Source organism: Puntigrus tetrazona, chromosome 16, assembly GCF_018831695.1.
Source record: "Puntigrus tetrazona isolate hp1 chromosome 16, ASM1883169v1, whole genome shotgun sequence".
NCBI classification, from domain to species: Eukaryota; Metazoa; Chordata; class Actinopteri; order Cypriniformes; family Cyprinidae; genus Puntigrus; species Puntigrus tetrazona.
This window is the reverse complement of record NC_056714.1, coordinates 13,116,276-13,135,926: the sequence shown is the minus strand read 5'-3', so window position 1 is coordinate 13,135,926 and position 19,651 is coordinate 13,116,276. Positions and strand designations below refer to the sequence as shown.

The window sequence follows — 19,651 nt, the reverse complement described above, 5'->3', positions numbered from 1 at the left end:
TAAACAGTGTTATAAAGATCTTATAGAGGTCGTAACAGGCTCTCTCAAACAAAATATCACAAACCTGCTCATATACACACTCGCATTTGACTCTGTGTGCCAAAGTATACATCTAGCCCAACTTTACCGTGCATTGAAAACACACGAAGATAATCCAGGATTACGGGCAAATATTGCCACGGCCTGTTAAACCTCTTGGCCGCTATCAGACCATTAGATTATTGCGCTGCCCATTCCAGCGGTTCACTTCAACTCTTCACCTCACCTAATCATTTACACACAAATTCACACGTAGAGACAAAAACAGGGAAACTCTCAATACTGTAGCTCTTACAGTTTTATTCCACAGCAGTTCAAACATCAAAAAAACACATCTGCATAACATAAATATTATGTTTTGTTGTTTTTCCACACGGTCTAGTGGCGTTATTTGTATGTATTTTACTTCGTTTACTAGAAAAAAACATGAATGATCTTGTTCTCATTTTGACTCATAAAGAAAAAATAATATTTGTTTTCAGTTTCATCATTTCATCTTCCATAAACTCTTCTACAGTCTCCATAAAGACTTTCGCACATTTCAGCGTTTGTTCCTAGATGTGACACTTTACTAATACTTTAACATCGTAATTCTGTCTATCACAACTCACTCAAAACATATTGAAGTTAATGGGCTTTCAAATATTTACAAAATGACTCACGTTGAACTAATACAAGAAACAGGACCGACGTGCCCAGATTAAAGGGGTAAAACTTAGAAACAAACAAAGTGGGGAAAAAAGAAATCGGGGGAAACTCTTGGCCAAAGGAAATTATACGAACGGAAAAATACAGTTATTTTTGTTGTTTTATTATTACTTTTTGGGCTCGTATTGAATAAGGTGGATCGCGCCTTCGTTGTCAAGAACACCTTGAATAAACTCGCCTTCGGCCAATCGCTCTGAAAGTAAAAAGAAATAACAGAAAAAGTGACAACACTCACTGTTACTGGACCAATCCTTGCCAATACTTGACTAGAGTACCATATTTGTTTTGTAATAAAGTAGAAATGCAAATATTCAAATAATGGATGGCAGATATTAGAATATATATGTTCATATATATGTGTGTGTGTGTGTGTGAAATACATATGAACAGTAAAGGGTTAAATAAAACTATATGTAAGAACATATTAACATATATAAACATAAAACCACAATATTACCATTATCTTTTTTATTGAAGAACGACCACAGTTTGTCTGCTCTCTTCTCGGGAGTGTTTTCGTCTGCTGAAAGATTTTCCTGCTCTTCTTTGGGGATCAGCTTAAAGATAGCCTGAGGATGAACGAGAAACGTGGAGGTGAGGGGGGAAGAAAGAAATAACAGACTAATGATATGTGCAATAATTTCTACAACATCTCTCTTTCTTTACATTCTGGGTTTGAAACTTTAAATAAATTAATTATATTTTAATATGATGAAATTTACTACTTAAATGCTATACTTAAATGTTACTTCCTTGTTTTTTTGGTATTCCATGCATTATGGGGGCAAATTGCCCCCACAAGAATAGTAACATCAGTCATTTTTTGACCCTGTGGGGGCATTTGTGGCCCCCATAAGAAAAACTGCTTATACATCAGTGATCTAAAAATATAAAATAGCAGAAAGTTTTGTGTGGGTGGGGTAGTGTTACAGTAAAGGACCAGAAAACACTGTTTGTATAATATATAAACCATTATGCCGATGGAATGTCCCCATAAAACAAAATCTGTGTGCAAGTTTGTGTGTGTGATTACTTTATATTAATAATACAGTTTAGCAATCATTTCCATTTCTTACAGAATCTCAACCTAAACACCTTATCTCATCAGTTACGGCTGGTGGCAAGTTTTCTAAGTGGGGCGCCACATCCCATTTTTTTGCATACATCCCAATATTTGGTATACTGTATCCCAGTATACCAAAAGGAAAAGTATTAAGACACGAAACATTTTAACTTTAAAATTGTTTTAACCAAATTCAAGATGGATTTTTATTACAGCGCGACTGCAAAACCACTTTCTGTAACTGTACATCCAGCTGCAGTACCGAGCAGGACCGCACGGAGGCGCCAGCGAGCCACCGTCCCAGTCGTTTTACAGTTATATTCAGAATTATTAAACAGCAAAACACAATTTTAAAAAAGTAAATAAAACCATTATTCATTTGTTGAGTGTGGTGGTCTGAAGGCAGCTCAACACGACTGACCAGTGAACAGTTCCTCTGTCAGAGTGAATGTTGATGCCAATATACACTGTAAACAAAAGTCTATAAAACGCCCTTCTTCAGCGAGGGTCCATTATAAAACGCTTGCCAGACATTAGACCTTACTGAAATGTGCTCAAAAAGCTATCAGAGAGCGCGCGTGCATGGCTTGTTTGCTTGCACACTACCAAAAACGGACTCACGCGCGTCTATTAATATGAATTACAATTCATCACTGACTGTAATTGTCTTTGCCTCCGTTGAATCGTCATTCATTAAAACGTTTGCTTCCTTGAAAGGGACTTAAAAGGGACTTTGTTCAGCCCTTGCAGACTAGTCGGCTAGTTACGAAAGTACGTTAGCGCTAGCCTTTCCGGAACTTATAGAGATTGCATTGCAGTGGCTGCGGTTTAAAAAAAAACAAACACACAAAAAAAACTTTTTTTTATGAAGTATGTATGAAAGTGTATGGGAACACTCGTTCCCCTAATGTTATTTTTGGGGGTTTTAAAAATAACCAAACGGGAACCAAAAACTAACGTTGCAGAAATGTTAGTTGTTTAGTTGTTAGTCGCTTTAGTGGTGAGTCGCCCAAACACCTTAATGGAGAAACCGCCCCTGCATCTCAATACAGGAAAACTAATGCCTGTATTCACCCAAACACAAATAATTTTCAGACAAAATATAGTGGACAGTGAAAACACATCCATTAGTTAATTGGAGTGTCAAGTGAATGACCATCTGCTCCTCTTTCGATGCTTGTCTGGAGGTAATCATCACAGATTAGGAGCACTAATGCTAAGGGTCATCTACATAGACTTTAAGTTTTCCCTGACCACAGCTGACCTGGATTTGAGTGGTCCAGTGAGCTGAGGAGATGTTTATCTCAGACACATAAGACAAGTAAGAATAATACAGATTAGAGGCAGTACCAAAGCTCCTGCCAAAACCACGCGCTGCATTGCCTCAGCACAGCTCAGTCTTTAATGCTCTTTTGCGTTCAGTCACTGGCACGATGACAGTGACATTTATACTTATAAACCACCAAACTAGTGATCACAAAGCTTGAGTATAAGGTCAAATGCTGATCTGACCTGGCTGTTTTAGGATAACTGTTTTGATACATCCACGGACAGTAGTAAACACTGCACTGAAAATAACTGTATTCCCTGACTCCCTGCTCATGATGTATGACTTTTTTCTGCTTAATAAAATTATTTTTTTCTTGTGTTTGTCTTACTGTATATATACTGTGCAATATAGCCTGCACGGTCCCGCTGTTTACTGTGGCTTCTGCGACCCACTTCTCCAGCATCTTTCTAAAAAAAACCCCATCTTACTTTGTAATCCCCCCACCCACCTGTCTCTGTGCTAATGGCTGTCTGCGTTTGAAAAAGCCTCCGTGTACGTTTATTGTTCAAGCTAAACCATTTATCGGATGAATTATTCTGGGATCGGCCGATTGCATTAGCCATGCTCCAAGGCAACGGCTTGTTAAGTCAAAGCTCATAATACATTTGGCTTATTTCTTCTTCTTTTATTTTCTACTTCTTTACCAAGGCCTGTTTGTTTAGCATTGCTGACTGAACAAAACATACAGAGAGAAAAGAGAGAGAATCTGCTTCTGTGATTAAGAGAAAGATAAGGGAGACTGGGACGAGTTGTCACTAAGGATGTTTAACTAGGGATTTGAGTCAAATGTTAAGATGCACAAATGTGTTTTTCAGGTTGTTATCTAGCATCTTTAAATTATCTTAAATCAGACTAATTTTCTTTAGAAAAAAAGTACTCAAAGTTCATTTTAAGTATAAAGCATATCTATTGTATGCTTGTAGTAGTAAGTAATATGGATGTTATGGTAATATATTTGTAAGTGTACTATTTCTGTACTACTTCACTGTAAAAAAAAAAAAAAAGTTGTTTCAACTTGTTACCCTGCTGCCTTAGAGGTTTTAGTTGAGTCAACTTAAATTTTTTAGTTACTTTAAGGGACAACTGAAATATTTTAGGTAACTAAGCAAAACATTTTTAGGCAGCGAAACTAATTATTTCAAGTTAAATCAACTTTTTTTTGTTACAGTGTTGGGACTAAATTGACCCACTTTTTAGTTTATAAAGTATACTTTTAACATTTCCCAGGGTTTGTTTTCGTTCAGAGTCATACTAAACTAATGCATTAATATATTCTAATTACTATAATAATATAATTACTATGTGTATACTATATATGTACAACGACAAAGTACATAAAAAGCAGGCTGAAAGTACACTTATACTTAAAGTAAAAAAATAGATGTACTAATAGCACATTTGAATAGACGTTTTTTGTAAGGGTTTGTACATTTTGTTTTTAAAACTTTTATTTGTAACAGCTTTAAAAAAAGAAGAAAACACAACAAAACCGCACTTGGATGCATTTAGAAAAGAGTCAACTAATTAAGGCAGTTTTAACCAAAAATGATTCACTTTAATTTCCGGTATTTATCATAAACATCGGGTCACATTTTTATCTGAGCATTTTGTCCGCATTTTAAAGTAATGATTTTTAAATTGTATTTATTTATTTTTGCCCTTTGTCATTTGTTTTAAATACATTTCATTGTGAAACTGTTCGATTAATCAATCAAATAAATCAATGACAAGTTCCACCGTGACTACTTGCCCCTGTGTGAAAACATATACTGTGACAGCATACCACAAGTTGCATACATTTTGAAATCTTTCTTTTTCTTTTTGTTGCTCTTAAAAAAAAATGCAAAACTGTCAACTAGCCCCTGTCTCCCTACATAAATAGCAAGCTCACTCAACGCCGCCACAAATAAGCACGAAGATGTTCACCAAAATTTCATACCTGACAGATTTCTGCCACTTCAGACTTGGTGATGTAGCCGTTCTTGTCAACGTCAAAGAGAGAAAAGGCCCACTCCAGCTTCCGCTCCGTCTTTCCAGTCGATGTCATGTGCAGGGCAATAATGTATTCCTTGAAATCCAACGTTCCATCGTCATTCGTGTCAAAAGAGCGGAACACGTGCTGGGCGTACGATGTGGCGTCACTTTCTGGGAAAAAGCGCTCGTAGATCTTTTTGAACTCGTCTGGTGTGATACGGCCAGAGGGACACTGCTTCTGGAAGTTCTCGTACCACTGTGACAGTTCGTTCTCGGAGAATCTGGTGCTGAGCTTGAGATCCTCCAGGATCTCCTTGGACATAGCGCTGCTTTTGGCGTTCCCCATTTTTGGCTGCTGGTGGAGAGCACAGGTCCTCCTTTCCCGAGCAGAGACACAATGTTACGTAGATGCTCTCGTTGAGATGCTCCTAGGGAATCTCTCTTTCTTTTGTTGGGTGCCTGTGATTGATGTCCCACACTTAGGTGCTCCTTGTGAGAAATGATAGACAGATGGATTGACAGATGTCACACCCAAGTGTTAACAGAGAGCAGTGTGTGTCGTAACGAAGCTCTCGAATGTAAAGGGAAGACTGAGCGCCGATGGATGACGTTGACTGCTGATGGGTGGGTTACCGAGTGGAGGCGGGGTGGGTGAACTTAGGCTGTTACCTTTGAATGCAGGTTTAAGTCGTTAAAGAGGGATTTGACATGGCTGAGCCTCTGAGCCCCAAATCAACAGCTTGGGCCTGTCCCCTTCCATAAATGATTACAATAATAACCCAGAACACAGAGCATCTTACAAATCAATCTAGCTTTGCTAAAAAGATATTTAAAATATATATATCAAATATAAATCTTCAGCTTGTTGATCACATACATGTTATGAACTTAAACATTTAGTTTGGGTGACGTATCAAGCTATATTTATAATTTTGTTGACTTAAATCATAACTGGGTCATTCTAGAAAAACATACTTTTTGTTACAGTTTTATCACAATTGAAAAACACATTAGGGTTGCAGTTTGTTATATTAACAAAACACAATGGGTTATTTGAGCATTTACAATCATAAACGTGGCAATATTTGTTTTTGTTTAATTAACAAGCGCCACAAAGCTGCTTGTCCTCACAGCCATGTAGTGGTTTATTTTGAGGTTAAAAACAAGTTTTTCTACCATTGAAAATACAGTAATGTATTAATGGCATAATAAAACTAATTGCTGAATGAATATTATACTATATATAATGAAAACAGTGGTCCCCTGAAGCTGTTAATATAAAAAAATAAATAAATCACACTGATGACATCCTCCTACTTGTTTTCTAAAGAGCCATGAAAAAAGGTCCATTTTAGTCCACTGTTTCTTTGTAGTTATCAAAAATGTTCTCATTTATCTCAATATTTCATATGAACCTTTTAATTGGTGTCACTGGTGTGACCTATTTATTGTTAGGGAATTATTAAAAAGACTATAATACAAATATATTAAACTACTTAATTTAGTGAGTATGATTGACAACATATGGTTTGATACCTTGCAGCAGATATAAATTCGCAAAATGTTTATTTTTCCTGAAAATTTTCACTGGCGTTACTGTATTGTTTTTTTCTGTCGCATTAAATAAAATCTAATAATCTCCTTATTTCTTGCATTTTCATTATTTTTCTGTAACTCTGACTACATGTGCTGACAAAAGCAAATCGAGAAATAATATTTCATAAAATCTTTTAATAATGCTAAAAAAGTAAAAACCAGTGAGTTACATTGTAGTGTAAGCTATTGTTATAAATAGCACAAAATGGTATCATATAAATATGTCATAGTGGTGTTTTTCCCCAATTAATTAATTAATTGATTACCTTTTAACTGAACTCCAGAGATCCTCTGTTTGAAAGCACAATTTTACCTCATATTTTGCTCGGATCACTCAGCTGACTAATATCACCCATTATTATAAGCGATTATAAACATGCTTAAATGTATAAAAGGTTCACTAAAGACAACAACAATAAGTCCTTAGCATACAGTCATGTCCTCAACTGACAGTCTTAGTCCTCTTAATGTGACATCAGAGCATTTTGGCACAGATAGCGGCATCCAGACAACTAAACTGACCTTTTGTGGTGTTTAAAGCAAGGCCTTGTTGTAAAGACATACTTATTTTTCTTCAGCTCGACATGTTGCTTCTTACTAAAGTGTATAAATGGAAGCATCAGTCAGGTTGTATGGACGACTTAAAAAATAGGTTTATTTGTTTTATCTTCAGCTGAATTCATCTCCGAACATTTTCACTGAGTAGAGTGAATCAGTTAATTTGAGACACCCCTGGTTTTGTTTGATTTTAATTGCATGTGGTAATCAGGGCCTGAACCTGACATCTGCGGTACCCTATTTTCCATATAGTCTCTCTCATATAATCTTATTCCTGTATTTCTCACCTCTCTATAACTTTTCATGGCACCTGTGTTTTATTAGGTCTATTGCCCTCTCTCTGATGCATGTTTTCTAATTTACTGTATTATGCATCTTATTCAGTTCAACGTCAAACATGACTTTATCCTGCTCACTGACTTTGGACGTTGCCCATAACAGGTTGGCATAATGCCCGGGTTTTAGGTCTCAGTTTGAAGCTTACACATAAACTGTTGTGGGTACTCTAATAAATTAATTAGGCCATGTTTGGTTCAGTGACTAATGACAGTTACAAGTAGCAACTGTGTTTAAGTTCATTTGTAAATATTATTGGATTATGATTATGAATCAGTGTACTTATATCGGGTCTCCTTCTATCTTGATGCAAATCATTAACCAATTTACGAATCGCATTTCAAAAATCACATTTCAGCCCAGTCTCATGAAAATGCCTATAAATAGCAAGCCAAGTAAAAAATGAAAACTCGTATTGATGTGTAAAAATTGACTATATATATATATATATATATATATATATATATATATATATATATATATATATATATATATATACGCACATGCATATAATATGCTGTTTTCACATACATATGGTAGGAAATGAAAGATGTTGTGTCATCCTTTGTTAACAATTATCACCGCCTGCACCTCACAATAGTTGGTTGCCATCTGCCATTCCTCAATTTGACAACTTCAATATTTTTTATTTATTTATTATTACTTTGTGTTTTTGGATTCTCTGTTGATCCCACAATCCATTGCACATAACGTTTCTTGAAGGAGTTTTCGAGGAAATATTCTTTATGTAGGAATAAATTAAAAACACTCATTCTGCTTGGTTTAATCTATGCCAGTGTAAATAAATTAAAATATATATTAAGTGTTAATACATTTGTTTGGCCCACAGTATCTTCCTCCTGTTTGTCATCCTATGCATAAAAAGTTAGTTTCAACCAACTACTAACTACTGACCTATGGAGTGTGAGTGAGTTTCCAGAAATAAATGTCATATCAAGTGTTGTACGTTTCTGTGGTAAACGTACCACAACGGGACATTATATTGCTTAGTAAAGTTGCAAAACATCAATATCTTGTAATGTGCAATGTATTTATTAACTAGGCCTAAGAGTGCCAAAACATTTGCTGTTTAAAGTTAGAAAATGAATCACACAACAGTCAAAATTAGTTTCATATGTGACACTTATGTAACATTTATAACGTTTAAACTATAATGCTGAAAGGACTCAGCATCTATTTAGCATGAAAAACATTTTGCCTGGACTTTTCCCTGTCCCTATAAATTTCTTCTCATCAGGTCACACTTAAATAAGGCGCATTTGAAACTTTCCAAAACATTCACTCGATACAGGTCTGGCCTACCCTTAATCACTCTGGATTTATTTAACTCCCTTGGAAACACCAGACATACCTCACCTTTCCCTCTTTTAGCACAGGGATTTTGTTTGTGCTATTCCAGTAATTCCAAGAGCGCATTTATTGGATTACCTGTCAGAGCTAATTACAATATGCCCACCTTGAGAGCAAATTGTGACATGCGTTGTACAAGGATTTCTGGGACTAGCGTAGAGATTTAGCCTAGTTGTTGTGGTGGCGGTTTTATGTCAGTGAGTAAATCTGTAAAAATTGCGAATGACAGCTTAATACACAGCTTGTCAAAACGACTTAATTCTCTCTTCTAAAGAGGTTGACTTGTGACTCATTTGACACAACAATCGTGTCGCAAGATTTGGAAGGAAACACCCTCTTATGCAAGTGTTTACTGACGTCATGGTGTTTTCAAACGTGTAATGGTCATCTTATGCCTTTCAGGGTTGAACAGATTTTGTGGTTGCGCTTTGAATAGATTTTTGGGAACATCTGAACACGAACAGATATTGCCGATGAAGTTAGCAGTGATTCAACAAAATGAACAAGTCCTCTCTTGGAAAAATAAGGCGCGTAGACAGGATAGCCATTGAAATGTCAAAAGGGCAGGGGAGACCGAAGAGGAAATTTCTTTCGAAAGAAAAACCAAACTTTCTGCTTAGAAAACAATACCTCCTTTAAAAGTCCAGCCGATTCTTAAGCAAAGGCAGCAGCGAGGGTGGGAGCAGAGGAAGGGAGGGAGGCTTAGATAAATACGAGTTAATGGGTCATAATGATGTCTAATGACAGACATCGCTTTCCTTTGGGACACAAAGAGCGATGGAAACAAACAAATGATAAGGAAAATAAAAACAACAGTCCACCGGCTCCGTGGTGGGTACAGGGTGGTCTGTATGCATAGAAACACTATGTAAATGGAGGCTGGGAACGGCACTGGCATTCAACATGCTCTGGCCTGAGAGAGGACAAATACTTGGAGAACATTTTTATGCTAATCAATTTTAGGAAAAAGATCGGATTTAACGATATGTTAGAATAAACAGTGTATTTACAAAAGAAGTATTTTCTTCATGTTTTGGAATAAAAACGTGCTGGTCTGAGTCTTTGTAAAGCATGGAAAAAGGTGAGAAATTGATACATTTAACTACATTTCTTTATCGTATGTTTAAATGTGTGTATGTTATTGACACATGGATACATACGCTACCAATCAAAGGTTTTCAAACATGTTTCTTTTTAAGAAACTTAATCCAAAGTATATCAAAAACAGTAAAATTGTAAAAAAATTGTAAAAAAAAAAAAAAAATTAGTTTTCTATTTATATATTTATATATATATTGTACTGTTGTGCTGTACTTTGGACTATTTTGTAAATGCAGGCTTGGTGAGCAGAAGAGACTTCTTTAAAAAACTTAAAAAAACCCCCTTGACTTGTAGTGCAACACTTTTTTTTTTTAGGTCATTTTGATTGTGATCAAAGGGATCGCTCCTCCCAAAATTCTGTCATTGTGTCTCTTCAAACCTGTGAAACACAAAATAAGATATTAGGCTAAACGGTTTTGGATATCAGTTGAAAGTAGACATCTGCCAGAATGCCAGAATAGTTTTAATTTTGGGGTGAACTATCCCATATTAATGACCAGAAAATGATTGAAGATATTGATAGGTAATATTATTTTGACAATTAAAAACATAAAACTATCATTATATTGAGAACTTGCATATTTGTGTAAAATGTATATTCATTTATTTATAAATCGATTTGGTCTATATATTCATATTGATTACCTCTGTATAACTCAATTTGTTATCATCACAGTGGCATTTTCTGCGCAGAATAAGCTGATGTAAATTCTCTGCTTTTGTATAATTAATAGGAGTACAGAAATGACTGACACATTTGTATGAGAAGAGAAGGACAACTCCAAAAGACGTACGACCTAAAGGACAACATCTTTCTAAAGTCTTTACTTTGTTAAAATCTTTAAGGAGTTTATAAAAATCACCCATCAACGGGAGAGACAGGCAACTTTGGAAATATCTTCCTTTTGTGATTCTCATTAATGATGGCAACACCCGAGGACCTTTCGGCCGATTCAAAGCCGACTCAAATTGTGAAATATGATCCAAAGTCTGAGACTGTGACGTTACCGGATGGGCTGGTTTCTGTGACAGGTCTCACGGTGGTGACGGGGGGAGCGGAGCTGTCCTGTGGCTCCTGTATGTTGGCCTTTGCGTTTTGGGGCACTCTGGTTGGTTTGAGTGTGGTGTCGGTGGGTTTGTGGGATCATTTGGAGTACAGCAATGGTCTGTCACACCTTCTGGCTCTTGGATTGGTACTGCTGCTTAGCAGTTTGAGTCTGGTAGCTGTGATCTTCGCCCTCCGGTTCTTCATGAAAAAGAGGAGAATGATGGCCAGAAGAGAGAGGGCAGAAGCCAATCTAGTGCTGGTTAATGAGCACGCAGAAGTTGTTTTAAAAAGAGTCACGGTGTAAAAGAGCAAGTGAGAAAAAAACTAATACGTCAGACTCCCTGCTCCATTTCTGTTTTTCTTTATCGCTCTTTGTTTAATCCTGGAATCATGGAAGACGCAAGAGACACATTTGCTTCAACATTCATGTCTTTATTAAAAGAGTTTATCTACTATTTCAAAGGAATACACTGTTAACTTACACTGCGAGTCTAAGTTTGAATGAATATTATCTTAGCTTTCGAAATTTATGTATCGAATAATCACAACTATATTTTTGTAGTTATGTATTTTGATATATTCATTTATCATTGTCTCCATTGTCATATACTATAATTAAAGATAAAAAAAAAAAAACATGAACACAGGACCAATTACATCACAGCCACATAATTATATAAATAAATAAAAATGTTAAAGCTTGTGTGCTTAAGAAAACCCACTGCAGTTCAAAATATAAATGTCAAAGTCCGTTCATTTGTTGTGCAATAACTTTATATGTGTGATGGTATATAAGAAAAATATCTAAACAGTTTACTAATAAAAATACTAACATTTGAGATGAGATTTGAAATTTAAATTAGACTTGACGTTTATAGCTTAATTAATGGAGTACATTTTGTGTGAACACTTAATGAAACGTAAAAAATGATTTGTTGTGTAAAAACGGTAATATCTGTCTCCATCTGCTGGTCATGTTTATTATTGTTCATAAGTGATTTTTGTTGTACGTTTAAATGATTAGCTAGACAGCTCTAGGGTAAAAAAGGGCAAAAATGCAATTGCACTAGCAAAGCTACTGCTGATTGAACAAAGCATTACGCTTTATAGCCTTATACAGCCTTATAAGCCCTAGTCAATCAATCAATAATTTTTTTTATTTATATAGCGCTTTTAATAACACAGGTTGCATCAAAGCACTACTGTCAAGCACAACTGCAATAACAGAAACTCTCTCAAATGACAAACGTAACTGAACATTAAACATTAACTAATGTTTACCTTCACTCAACAACACATGAGGTAGTTTCTGGATGCATTCTTCAGTTAGTTTAGATATAGCCATCAAGTTCAGAATTACTGGCTGAGTTGCATAAAGCCTGAAGATCTCCAAAATTCTCCCTCAAAGTATTTATCAGACCTAGTGCACCCTGACTGCAAAAGAACTGATTCTCTGCTTTATTTCCTGCGACCTTCGCCACATCCTGCATCACATTTAGCACGGGCTGCTGGAGGATGAAACGTTTAGTTGAGACTTCTCCACTAAGAGTAGCCTCACAGCACTCCTGATCATTTCTTGAGATGCTCTGACCTTTAACCGCTGCTTCACCTTATCAATCTCACTCTGAATTTTATTCAGCTCCGCATCACACTCTTCAACCTCATTATGTATGCTAGAGATCCTGGACTGGTAATCAGACACCTTCATGCTGCTCTCTTTCACTCGAGACTCATTTTCTTTAAGCTCGTCTTCAGCATCACTGATAGCCTTTGACGCCTCATCAGTTGCACGTTCTCCTTCACAGATCATGATTATACCTAGAGAAAAAAAAGAACTATCAGCCACAAATTATGTTAGTTTTTCCTCTTTAGGATGATAGCAGGGGTTTAAAAATATTTCTCACCAAGAATCCATCCAATAATTGGAAACATTGCAAATATTGCCCCTGCAGTTTTTAACCCCCTCGCCTGTGAACTTCATGCCTTGATGCATATAGCAAGTCTGCTAACATCTAAAATATGTCCAAAATATCCAGCAGCTGATGAATGTGGAGAGTGAGAATGATGCCACTGACTGGACAAATCTGTATGATCAGAAAGAAAAATGTGCAAAAGCTTATTTCATGGACAAACAGTTCAAAAGAATCAGTGATGATTTAAAGAAAATCCCTAAATGCCCAGCAAAAGAAACAAGTTATGAGTTTTTGAAAAATGGGCATTGAAATATGTGACCAGATATCAATATGTGCCCCAGATGGCAAATGTGACGAACAAAATTCTAAAGAGACTATAAAAGCAGTCTTAGATCTGATCGAGTCGGCTCATATTTTTTATCGCAGAAGCAAAGACAAAACATATTTTCCAGCCAGTGCTCCAACACCACCAATGATGTTTAAAGAAGGAAAAACATCAGAGAACATAAGTGCTCCTCAGAGGGCCACAGAGACTGCACGATTCAGGATAGAGCAGAGCCGAGCTCCGCTAAACAAGACACAAGAGAATTATGAGAAGTGTCTGGAGAACCTAGAGAACAACGAGAAGGAACTAACTGAAATCCTGGTAGCTCTAAAAAATGGTAAACTGAAAGAGATCGACTTCAAAACTACCATACAGATGCTGATCAAAGGAATGGATGCCATGGGGAGAGTGAAGGAGCAATGGGAGAAGATGGTTCGCTTCTTTCAGATGGTTTCCAACATTGTAAAAACCAGCCTGAGCACGACTCTCACAAACTTTGTCTCCACATCAGAGAAAACACAAGCTCTCTCCTACAATGCAAAGCTTTACTCAAAAGATCTGCTCTACATTCAAGCCTTCCAAGCCTGTAACATTGCTAGTCTGGTCCATAGGATCTCTGAAACATTATTTCCAGCAAGTACCTGACGGATCGTGTCAGTTCACTGGGTAAATTAATGGCCATGTAAAAAACAATTTGAGCGTGAGCGACTACTGCTTCAGAACGGCTGTGATGAGGCACAGAAAAGCATTTTACTGCTTGTCCTGAAAAATAAAGAGGAGTTTGACAAAAACAGCATAACAAGACAAGAAAAAATGTATAAATAGTTGCTTGCCATTCTGCCTGCTGCTCCTCCAGAACAAACCAAAAGAGTATTCAAGATGTTGTGCAAATTGGATTCAGTGAAGAAGATGCATCATACATCTAAGAAAATCTACCAATTATGTTACAGGCCTGCTAGGATTTAGGCTTTGCTGTCCAGTAGCATGTAATATTCAAAGAGCTAAGCTTAGATTGTAACATCCAAATGCCGTCTTAAATTGTCTAAAACATATTATCATTTTAATCAACAAACAAATCAGATTAATTGAAAATAATTTTAACTGAACATTCTCTCACAAGGATAAAGGCAGTGTTTGCAGGAGTATTATCATTAACAGAAGACACCTGATTTTTTTTAAAAAAAGGTATTTGAAACTGAAAGGTATTAAAAACTGACATTTTTAACACTCTATTAATGTATGTGTGTAAGAGATTTCAAAAGTAAAAAAAAAAGGTATTGACCCTAAATTGTTTCTGTATTTAAACAACATAAGTATTTAACATCATATAAGATTAGTATATGTTCTGTTTAAAAATAATATAAAAAACATACTCTGATTATGCATGATCTTTATGGAAAGTGGAAGTGACTTTTATGCTTTTAAATTTGTAGTTAGAAGAAAACTGAAATGTTTTTGCTTTCTTTTTCTTTAATATTTAGGTTTTAAAAGCCTCTCAGTTAGCTGTGCATGATCATTTTTTTCTTGACTGAAGAATCTGTTAGTTTTTCCATGCATTTATGTTATGGAATGCCTCCTTACTGAATACGATATTAAAAAATAGTACTGCTACTCAACTAGTAACTGTTGATTTGTCATATGTCTGCTTGTATTTGACTTTGATGTATTTTGTACAATTAAAAGACCTTCCACTCCTTTGTTGCTACACAATCTCTCAGTCAGTTTGTTTGCATCCTTTTGTGAAAATGTTTCTGTACACTTCTGAGCTGAGATTTTGCTGCTGCCATCATGTGTTACTTCTTTACTTTAATGAAGATTACTGAGTCCATCCCAGAAGAAGTCAGGAGATTACCTCCGCTGTGTTTCACAGATGAGTTTGTATGCTTTGGATCATAAGCAGACACTTTAGCCTTTCCATCACTTTGGTAAAGGTAATCTTTGTCTCCTCAGTCCAAAAAAGTTATTTTTTTAGTTTATTTTTTTTGTAAATGACAAAAGTGTTACTATACTACTTTCATTGAAAAAGTTATCTGATTATGTAACTGCATATACATGTCACATATAAGTACTTTAACTTAAAGTATCGTTTTACAGTAGTCTTCTACATTTCATGCACTTGCGTGTTAGCAAAACACTTACAAAAACTCCAATAAAATGAAAAAAACCCGCTGCAATCAATTAAATAAAAATAAGCAAACACATAAATACAGCCGTTCGTTTATTTTACTTAAAGTAAGCTAAAACAATACGTATCTTTAGATTTCTTAGTTGTTTTGAACTCAGTTTTATTACGTTAAATGAAATTGATTTGTAAAATCATATGATCAATGATTTATGAAATAACTTAACATGCAAAGCCTACAAAACAGCACAAAAGTTTTTTAGGAACTGTATTATAGCTACTACAACCATGCGAAGTAACATTGGGCCCAATAATGAAGAACTGTTTATTGTCAATCTGTCGTAGGTCATGCTACGAGTTTTCTACCTTTTGATAGGTTCCCTCACATTCACTCCATCCTTTAAGTTGTGGATAATCTCTTCTCATTGGCTGATCCTTCTAGAGCCCATCCTCGTTCGATTACTGCAGCCAATGGGCGTTCGCGATGTCATATGAGCTTCTGCGTGAACGCCTCAGCGGATCATGCGCAAAGCATTTCGGTACTTGAAGTTAAAAATGAAGTATTCAGACAGAAACAAACGTACAAAAAAACTACAATATGTGGTACGCCTTCGAATTTTTGGGCCGTCTTGACTTTTCATGTTGCAGGTGAAATAAAAGCACACAGAAATGTGTGTGACAGTAGTCTAAGCAAGGACAGCTTCGTGATGGTAAGGCAAAGTAAATAGCTTTCTTGATAAAGGTATATTATGTTCCGGTTAAAATGCTATGTAAGTAATGTTAACGCTGTTCTCTTAGCGAAGCTAGCAAAGTTTATGCGATCATGTTTAGCCTGTTCACATTATGTGTGATTGTGCTGAGTAATATTCCTCTTGTTAACGTTGCTTACTAAAATTGAATATTACGATATTTAGATTATTTGTAAAAATTAACAAGCTGCCACGTTATGCTGCAGATAGTGTGTATGTACAGTTATGGACATACTATTATTTCTGTATTTTCCAAGTAGTACAGTATGCCTGATGTTTCTAAATCATGACACTGTTTGTGTGCCCCGTCACTTCAGGGTGACAGCAGGTGCAGTAACGGTGTCAAGATGTTGTCAGATGCTCAGCTCTTTGATTCAGAGTTTGAAAAGTTGGTGTCTGAACTTACAGAGCAGGACTTCACTGATCCAGTTCTCATTGATGCCCTCAACCGACTCAGAGAGGTAGAATAAACCCCTCACAGCTGTTTGGAGCAAGGGAATCTACATCAAGACAAATAATTAAGATGGCACACAATCTATTTGAAGTTTAAAACTGTAGAAGAGATCTGACACTTTTCTGAAACATTGTGTTAATATTATTATTTATGAGTCTGACTTTTCTTTTGGGTTTTGAAATAAGTAGCTAAATCTTTTTCGCAGGTGCTTCGGTACAATGCACCCGGAGGCAAGAGAAACAGAGGCTTGTCAGTGATTGGATCACTACGGGAGCTGGTCTCTCCCTCTGAACTGCCACCCGATGAAGTTCACAGAGCCCTTTTGGTCGGATGGTGCATTGAACTGGTGTGTGAAATTGATATTTACAATAACATTTATCAGATCACTCGCTACTGTACAAGATTATTCTGAATTAAATTACTTCACATGCAGTTTATCATAGTTCATCAGAGTGCAAAAATGAGAAATAACTATTAAACAATCCACATATAGGATGGCAACAGATGCACCGGTATCTTGAATGAAGCCAATCTGCGTTCAGTACACATCTGTATCTAACTGTAGATAGAGATTGACAGAAGAAATAAACCAAACATCTGGCATACTGACATATAAAATTGAATGTGAACACATGTTAAATGGAGAGAAAAAAAAATCACAGAAGTGTAAAATTACTTCTGTCTGATTCAACTCAATTATTCGAGATTACTGGCTGATTTCTGGAACGGAATTAACAAAACATAACTAGCTACTTTAGATACCTAGTACCTGAATTACATGTGCCGAAACAACACCATGATGGACTATAAAGCTTGTTGAACAAATCAGCAGCAAGACTTCTCAGTACAGCAATTTAAATGGCTATTTGAGCAATTTATCGATTATAAGGTCAACTGCAAAACAAAAAAAGAAAATTGTGCAGTGCAAAACCTTTTCTGTTTTTCTCCTAGCTTCAGGCGTTTTTCTTGGTGGCCGATGACATTATGGATGCATCCCTAACAAGAAGGGGTCAACCCTGTTGGTATAAGAAGGTGATTGATTGATATATGCTGCCGATGCTTTAAAATTGCATTTAAAAGGAGTGTATATTAATAAGTGTAGATATGTTATATTATATTCCAGTCAATCTAAGTTTTATCCATAGAAGAGAAGCCTTTTTTTGAAAAAATCTATTTTTGCATTTTTCAGGAAGGTATTGGTCTGGATGCCATCAACGATGCTTTTCTCCTGGAGGGGGCAATCTACCGCCTTCTTCGCAGACATTGCAGAGGACAGCGCTACTATGTCCATCTGCTTGAGCTTTTTACTGAGGTAACACATCCACATCCATTACTCTTAATATTATGTCTTACGTGTACACACATTTGAACTTGCCTTGCGCATACAAATGAAGAAAAAACTATTCATAAATACCGACGTATGTGTACTGTCTTTATTTCTTCAAGACCTCATTCCAGACAGAGCTGGGTCAAGCTCTAGATCTGATGACGGCACCTCCACACAAAATTGACCTTGACCGCTTCACCATGGAGAGGTGAGACGGTGTCTCTAAGGATGAGACAGTTTAAACCTTTCAAAAGAAAATATTATTTGCCCAATGGTTGACTGATTTACGGTGTATGTGCCATAGGTACAAAGCCATCGTGAAATACAAGACTGCATTCTACTCCTTTTATCTCCCCGTGGCCGCGGCCATGTACATGGTTAGTTTGGCATACAGTGCATATTTTTAGTTTTTAATGAAATCTAAAGCGTTGTTTTTGTAATAATTTCTCATTGATTACAGGCAGGGATTGAAAACGAGACCGAACACAACAATGCTAAAACAATTTTACTTGAGATGGGAGAGTTCTTTCAGATACAGGTATCCTCGGTTATTAAATCTCCTTTGCCTGTAACATCCCAAAGCATTCATTCATTCATGTCATCGACAGGATGACTACCTGGATTGCTATGGTGACCCTGCAGTGACGGGAAAGATTGGCACGGATATCCAGGACAACAAATGCAGCTGGCTGGTGGTGACCGCGCTGGGCATCATGACACCTGAACAGAGGGCAGAACTAGAGGTGAGGATGTGTGGGACAGTTTCTAAAGAGAAATAATTCCCAAAAGCAGCACATATGTGGTCCAGGTAACAGATATTCCCTCTTTCTTTTCAGGCGTGTTACGGACGTAGTGATGCTGAAAGTGTCGAACGGGTCAAGGCTTTGTACGATACTCTGGAAATGCCTATCCGATACCTTCAGCACGAGGAGGACAGCTATCGCCGGCTTCAAAAACTCATCCAGCTGCATGCCAAGAATCTGCCTCATGCCGTGTTTCTTAATTTTGCCAAGAAAATATATAAGAGAAACAAATAAGGTGTGGTTCAGAGAAACCAAAGGACTTCACAAATGGAGTTCAGCATTTTTAGACATGCAGGGTCAAATAAACATTGGCAGTGAGGGATTTTAGATGTTGAGTAAATAAGGAAACGGTAGGTTTTATCTGCACTTTAAATATGCTGTCAAGAGTTTAGTTATTTGTCATAATTATCTGTTTTCCCCAATTTTAGTCTTGCAGAAGAAATACAGTAGGCTGATTCAGAGGTCTACCACAAATAGCACACATAACACCTGCCAGTGTTTCTCTTGGGGTATATATATTTTCATCAGATTTTTGGACTGTTTTCTCAAGGTCTGTGGATGTGAAAAAAAGATGCATAGATTGAAATAAATAAATTATATACAAAAAATAAATATTACGTGAATGAGAACGGACAAGATGTGATTTCAGTGTATATATGCACATGTTCTTTAAAAACGGTTAACTTTAGTGTTTAAACAAGCAAAGCACTTAAAAGAAATATCTAACGATCAGTGGCGCTTTGAGGACCCCTCTGTCTTTGTTTTGGGAAAACATCGGGTACATTTATACACTACACCAAAATGTCTGTCTCAAGTATCCTGACATTCATGCTG

At 36.4% G+C, this 19,651-nt stretch overlaps 4 protein-coding genes across 4 annotated transcripts; 3 read left to right on the top strand and 1 right to left on the bottom strand.

The window, feature by feature from the left end:
* Positions 1-854: 854 nt before the first annotated feature.
* Positions 855-5,530, bottom strand: rcvrn2 (recoverin 2). Its single transcript, XM_043261686.1, has 3 exons — positions 5,080-5,530; positions 1,205-1,316; positions 855-940 (listed from the first exon to the last, which is right to left on the bottom strand). The coding sequence occupies exons 1-3, from the start codon at positions 5,458-5,460 to the stop codon at positions 855-857; spliced, it is 579 nt and encodes a 192-aa protein (XP_043117621.1). The 5' UTR covers positions 5,461-5,530.
* Positions 5,531-9,724: 4,194 nt separating this feature from the next.
* On the top strand, positions 9,725-11,579 carry LOC122359945 (transmembrane protein 100-like). Its single transcript, XM_043260184.1, has 2 exons — positions 9,725-10,056; positions 10,811-11,579. The coding sequence occupies exon 2, from the start codon at positions 10,997-10,999 to the stop codon at positions 11,426-11,428; it is 432 nt and encodes a 143-aa protein (XP_043116119.1). The 5' UTR covers positions 9,725-10,056; positions 10,811-10,996; the 3' UTR covers positions 11,429-11,579.
* Positions 11,580-12,039: 460 nt separating this feature from the next.
* Positions 12,040-15,061, top strand: LOC122359944. The gene has a single exon (XM_043260183.1). The coding sequence runs from the start codon at positions 13,336-13,338 to the stop codon at positions 14,005-14,007; it is 672 nt and encodes a 223-aa protein (XP_043116118.1). The 5' UTR covers positions 12,040-13,335; the 3' UTR covers positions 14,008-15,061.
* Positions 15,062-16,053: 992 nt separating this feature from the next.
* Positions 16,054-19,450, top strand: fdps (farnesyl diphosphate synthase (farnesyl pyrophosphate synthetase, dimethylallyltranstransferase, geranyltranstransferase)). Its single transcript, XM_043260525.1, has 10 exons — positions 16,054-16,194; positions 16,551-16,694; positions 16,893-17,033; positions 17,639-17,719; positions 17,877-17,999; positions 18,134-18,222; positions 18,319-18,391; positions 18,475-18,552; positions 18,623-18,757; positions 18,851-19,450. Exons 1-10 carry the CDS (start codon positions 16,192-16,194, stop codon positions 19,049-19,051), a joined length of 1,068 nt encoding a protein of 355 aa, XP_043116460.1. The 5' UTR covers positions 16,054-16,191; the 3' UTR covers positions 19,052-19,450.
* Positions 19,451-19,651: the final 201 nt, after the last annotated feature.